General features: G+C 32.4%; 1 protein-coding gene across 1 annotated transcript; it reads left to right on the forward strand.

Annotated features, from left to right (window-relative positions):
* Positions 1-2,031: 2,031 nt before the first annotated feature.
* LOC144574390 (NAC domain-containing protein 68-like) lies at positions 2,032-4,385 on the forward strand. The gene is made up of 3 exons (XM_078324351.1): positions 2,032-2,314; positions 3,253-3,536; positions 3,718-4,385. Exons 1-3 carry the CDS (start codon positions 2,140-2,142, stop codon positions 4,243-4,245), a joined length of 987 nt encoding a protein of 328 aa, XP_078180477.1. The 5' UTR covers positions 2,032-2,139; the 3' UTR covers positions 4,246-4,385.
* The last annotated feature ends 1,949 nt before the right edge of the window (positions 4,386-6,334 follow it).

The following is a 6,334-nucleotide window of genomic DNA, read 5'->3' on the forward strand; positions in this document are numbered from 1 at the left end:
ACCAACAAGTTATTCGTATCATGAAAAAAGAATGTGCAATGATGAATGAATTTTTATTTCTCAAGGTATTTTGTTGCTCAAATATAAAAAAAAAAGTAGGGGTGGAATCATAAAAATAAAATAAAAGAGCCAGATAAATAAGTATTATATAATTTTATTTTATGAAGTATATTAAATAGTATAATTTTTTATACAAATTAAAATTTTAAAGGACAAAATTAAAAAGTTTTAATAACTTAGTATGCATTCATCCCAACTAGGGGTGTCAACGGGTACAATAAAGATCGGATGGAGGTATTTTCATACTCGTATTAGTTATAAATAATTCTTATCCGTACTTTATTTTTATCTGCTACAAATTATCTTATATGTACCTTACGATTATCTTTTTATAGTTGTCGGATAACAAAACGGTAGCGGATAAATAACAAGTAATGCTAATATAATAATTATTTTGATTATTTCCTAAATAAAATATTAAAACACATTCATTTCATACATATGTACGTATTTTAAAGGTCTAAACTTTTTTGAAATTTACTGTAATTTTTTTACATGTTTTAATGGTTAATTAAATATAATACAATTATCTAGAGTAGTTGAAAAATTATAATTCATTGCTCATTAATATATATAATATATAATTTTATTTATTTTATAATTATCCGATTATGTAAAAAGATACATAATAAGTTTTATCCATTTAAATAACAAAAAAAATCTTTATCCATACCGATAAATTTACGAAAAAAAAAATCTTATCAATATCCATTTTATCAAATACAGTATGGATCGAATAAACGGCTAAAAGGATGCCATTCACACCGCCACCCCCAACCTACTTCCGTATATCTAATGAAAAGACAAAAGATTAAGACAATACATAATATTTATCTAACAAATCCAACAATGCTTTGATCCCAAAAGTGAAAATGCTCAAATACATGTTTTTGTGATTAATTTAACTATCCTTATATTTTAAAAAGTGAAAACTACCTCAACATGAGTGATAAGTAAATCGAATAATTCCATTATCACTGGAATTTGGAATAAAAACAAAAAACCCTAGTACTCAAACGTCGGCACTTACCTCACATTTTCATAAGCTCTTAAAGCTACCACGACAGCGCTACTTTAGTAAAAATAAATGTATGGTCCTTGCTAGCATGGATAGCAGGATAGGTTCAATGTTTCTCCCGACTGCGCACATGTCGAATTAAATTAGTCTCGTGATTCCAGATTTTATTCAATGTGGCAGGCAGCAGCAATAAAATTAAAGAAAAACAAATTATTTGATCCGCCATTATCCGGACAGCAAGTCACACCAACAATCTTTGTCGAGACACTTATCTGTTCACAAAATATTACATGTGTGAGCTCCCCGCTCATAATTTACTTTATCGGATAAAATTAGCGGCGTAGTCAGAATAATTAATTGAGATAAAAAAATTAGACAAAATATTATTTTATAGTTATTTTAAATATTATGTATATTTTTATAATTTATTTAAGAATAACAAAAATATATATTAAGTATATTTTATATATTTTTTTAAAAAGACAAAACAAGAAAAATATATTTTTGATATATTTTTAGTCGGAGTTGGACAAGTGTCCATTCCTGATTCAATTGGCTCCGCTTGAAGTAGATATAACTTTCACATCGGTTGAGAATAAGAAAACTAATTATTTATTGATTTCAATCTGTTCCGAATTAATGAACATGTGTCAACATATGATTGTTCCGAAAATGTTGAAAGCTATCTTATTCAAGGCCGTACAGGTGTAAAATCTTCCAAAGACAATTACACGAATAAGACTAAATTAGTGTTATTACACATTTACAGTGTGCTAATAAAACACCGCCGCCCCGCACAAGTCTTACTACTATTCTCCGTTGGCTGGGGGGTCCATTTCAAAAGGTCCAACTCTTTTCCACGCCGAAACTTCGAGCGAACCCGCTTCAAATCGGTTCGGCCCACCTCCCCTCCTTTTATATCCGTATATAACCCCGACCGCATCCGATAAGGTAGAAAGAGAAAAGCTAGCATTCATACGAGGATCGAAGAAGAGAGAAGAGAGAGTTCCACAGAGTTTGAATTTGGACTGGGGAGAAGAGAGAGTTCCAGAGATAAGGCCATGGCGAGAAGAGATGCGGAAGCGGAGCTGAACTTACCTCCAGGATTCAGGTTTCATCCGACTGATGAGGAGCTGGTGCTGCACTACTTGTGCCGCAAGATCGGTGGCCAGATGCTTCCCGTGCCGATCATTGCTGATGTTGATTTGTACAAGTTCAACCCGTGGGATTTGCCAGGTTCGATATTTAATTTTATACTTATATTGTACAAGTATTATTTAGGACTAATGTAACTTAAAATATATTTGAGAAACTTATATATTACATTCATTTGCATTTGATTGATGAATACATGATTTTAATTGCATAACTTAATATGCTGGTACGTTATTAATGTAATTTCAGTTTTATTTATGTAAACTTTTTAAAAAATTTTGCTATATATTCTAATAAAATTGATGGTAAATTATTGCTATAGTTCCCATGAAATCAATGCATTGAACTAGATAAATATGTCATTTGAAATATGTGGGTCCACCAATTCAATTAGTCTGCCATTAAATTAAAATGGGATGTATAAAACTGGGAACCACAAAAATAGGGTCCATCAATTCAATTGGCGACTCAATATCTGGTCTGCCATTTGAATTGGCAACCAACCAGTTTTGGGTCGCCGATTGAAATGGCGGACGGGGTAAATGTCGAATTATGTGAAAAATAGGGTTATTTGGTTTATTTTTGTTATTAAGATGGTAAAAATAAAATTTTGGATTTTACTATATATATAATATTTATTTCTCCTAAGATTCTAATTTAGATGTGTTTTAATTTCCATTAATAGTTCTGGTCTTTTATTTGGTATCCATTTCACCTAAATAAAATAAATTTTGTAATGGGAGCAAGATTCATATCCTTTTTAAAGAAAAGCAAGTTACATAAATGATAAATTCCTTTTTACTAATATTGGAGTCAGATTTTATCATCATCAGTTACATCTTAAAAAAAATAGTTGATTTATTTCAAAAAAAAAAATATTTGTTTTTACAAATTGTAATTTTTTTAATTGACTTGTTAGACATCTTACTGAGATTGGTATTAGGAAAAACAATTTTATATTAGCAGTTTCCAAAATTCTTAAATTTCTTGTTCACTAACAAGTTAATTGTTATGAGCAGAGAAAGCATTGTTTGGGCAGAAAGAGTGGTACTTCTTCACACCTCGTGACCGTAAGTACCCAAATGGATCAAGGCCAAACAGAGCAGCCGGGCAAGGCTATTGGAAGGCTACTGGTGCCGACAAGCCTCTTGTACCTAAAGGGACTACCAAACCGCTCGGCATAAAAAAGGCACTGGTGTTTTATGCCGGGAAGGCACCAAGGGGAATCAAAACCGACTGGATCATGCATGAATACCGTTTGGCAATTGATCATCGATCCCCAAGCAAGAAAGGAAGCCAAAGGGTATGTATAATACTGAATTTTGTATTTATTGTATTCAATTTTGAAATTTACTTGTATAAGACTATTGATTAAATGAACTATGACAACAGTAGTTTGATGAAATAAGCATCTGTGCAAATTATTTTTGAGAAATAAAATAAATAAAATGACAAGCTAACATTGGGATTTTTATCTACTGCAGTTGGATGAGTGGGTCTTGTGCCGCCTATACAACAAAAAGAATAGTTGGGACAAGAACCAAAGTCAGAAGATATATCTGCCAACTGAGAATGTAGCAACAGGCACTAATGAGGGATCCTTCAGTGAACCAGGTGACTCCTATGGAGAAACAGAGAGCTTTCATGAGTCAGGGATAGATAACATGGTAGACCACACCTTCCCTGACTATGAAAGCATGGCTCGTTTTGCAGCTTATCCGACCAATCAATTACAAGCCGCGCAGACATGCTTTGGTGAATTGCAATCTATGGGAGGCAACCATACTGCGCCCAGGATAAAAGAGGATAATCAGTGGTTTCCCGACTTGAAATTAGATGATTTGCAAACCTCTCATGCGAATTTCGAGTCTGGTGCAGTTGGGCCCGCTCCAATAGAGGCATTTGGTCAGGAATGGACCTTTTCAGCTCTTAACTCTCCTTTGTATAAATTTAATCAGATGTTTGAAGATGTATATAAGGAGGAAACCAAGGATAGGAACAGATTGTTTTAGATTCAAATAGAAGTTTTAGTATACGTAGGATTCAAATTGTTTGATTGGTGGATTCCATTTGGTAGAAGAGTTCAATACAATCAGTCTGTAATAATGTATAGGCTGATGTACATACATACATGATGAAACTTGCGTTTATTTATTTCTACCAGTGTTCTAGGATATTAGTCTCAAGTACTCCTGTAAACACTCATTTCTTGTTTGATTTGAATGAATGTTTGGGTTCTGAATTGATTGCACTTAGCTTGATTTGTTCGAACAAGTAAGCTTGATTAATTTTCAGCTTAAGCTCGATGCAATTAGATATACAGACAAATCAAGTTAGAGATAGAATCAGACTCGCTCGAGTTTGTTTAGTCTTAATTGAGCATGTGCATACATGTGAAAAGAATTAAAGTTGCTGTACATAGAATCGAATAATATAATGATGTATTGTTAGGTGTGAGAAATAGAAAGCTAACAGATGGATGGTAAAGGTATGGATCTCAAGGTTAATCATGAACCTTTTTCTCATTATAGTACCGAATGAATGTGACATATGATTAGGCAACGAGTACCAATGTTTAGTGTATATTGATGTAAACAAATAGAGTAATAATTTAGCATGGATGTGTGTGTGTGTGTCAACCCAACTGGTACATTATCTTTAAGAAGCCAGACTGCCAGACATGTTACTGTCTTTCGGGTATCTGATTTATATACAGCTGCCACACAATTTAAATCTAACACTACAAACATGGAGCAAAGAAAAAAAAAAAAAAAAAAAGGCTATTGTAGTCGAAGAGTCTATACCACACTCGTGCATTTCAGGTTTCCGATTTTTTATTAATAAGAAAATAAAATAAAAACTAACGACAATGGGAACAGTTTCACATGAATTTGAAATTTAAGAAAACCATTATGGTATTTAACGTCTTTCGGATATTATAAACCATAACAACCCGTCAAATTTCAATTTTATCTCTAGCACCGTAAAAAAAATTGCTACAATATGGACATTATGGTCCATAACGTCCATACTGTAGCAATTTTTTTGGGGTTCCATTTTCATATATGTTAAAAAAAATCCAACATTATGATTATTATATATATGATTTATATATAGTGTTTATAAAAAATATTTGCATAAATTGTTGAACAATTTGTAATTAATATTTTTTTTTTGTGCATAATAAAACAATATTCAACCTGTACGATATTTGATTGTTATACTATGTATATGATGAATAACTAATCTATAAATTTGCCTTTAAATTTCAATCTCATTTGAATATATTTGAAAGACAAATATTCCAATTTGAACAATTTTAATCTCATTTTTATTTCAATTTTGATTTAACGCAAATTAATCATGACATTGATCGAGCCGTCAAGTACAATTTCAAAGAGAATAGTTTTTGGTGTTCGGCAAGCTCTACTTATGGGTCTTTAAATTCCTTTAAATTTCTTAGCTCCTTAATCTCACCGAACTTCTTCTTGATCGGAACTAAAATTTAATTAAATTTTCTTAGCTCCTTTTGTCCGGATTCTTAAGGTACCAATTCTATTGAATTAAGTCTCTTTAACACTTTCTCTTAATCCGATTTTACCGAACAAGTACTCATTAACCTCATTTAAAATTCAATCCCACCCATTGTGCTGAACAGCCCTAGTCATTGCATAATAACCAAGCCCGTAGCAGAGTTCGGATCCTCTGCATTACCTTACCGTTGGAGTTTAAATTCGGACCATCCGATCAGAATTCGTACTTGAGTTTAAATTGAAGTATAAAAAATTCAGTGAGAAGGTTCAGATGTTTCAGGACTTACTTGTTCTATTAATTGAATAATGTATATACTTATCTATTAACAGAAAAATGAAGTTTAGCACAGAGACGTGTGGGTTATATACTTATGTAGCCCAAAAAGAACAAAAGGGAAAGAAGAATTTAAGCAGGAGACGCCACATGGATTAGGCTAGGGGAATGTTCGTGCATATACTCAAAACTAGTAAGGAACCCGCTCAATATGCGGGCCCTTCTATTTAAAAACACTGCACATTATACAGTAGTACCAGCCCACCTTATATTTTTCAATCTGGCCCCAAATAT

This window comes from Carex rostrata, chromosome 2 (assembly GCF_964058835.1).
Source record: "Carex rostrata chromosome 2, lpCarRost1.2, whole genome shotgun sequence".
Lineage (NCBI taxonomy): Eukaryota > Viridiplantae > Streptophyta > Magnoliopsida > Poales > Cyperaceae > Carex > Carex rostrata.

Excerpts from the sequence above, each read along its gene's own strand:
- LOC144574390 (XM_078324351.1), top strand. The coding sequence starts at position 2,140 with ATGGCGAGAAGAGATGCGGAAGCGGAGCTGAACTTACCTCCAGGATTC. Across the intron at positions 2,315-3,252 it reads CAACCCGTGGGATTTGCCAG|AGAAAGCATTGTTTGGGCAG; the intron begins GTTCGATATTTA and ends TGTTATGAGCAG. Across the intron at positions 3,537-3,717 it reads GCAAGAAAGGAAGCCAAAGG|TTGGATGAGTGGGTCTTGTG; the intron begins GTATGTATAATA and ends TATCTACTGCAG.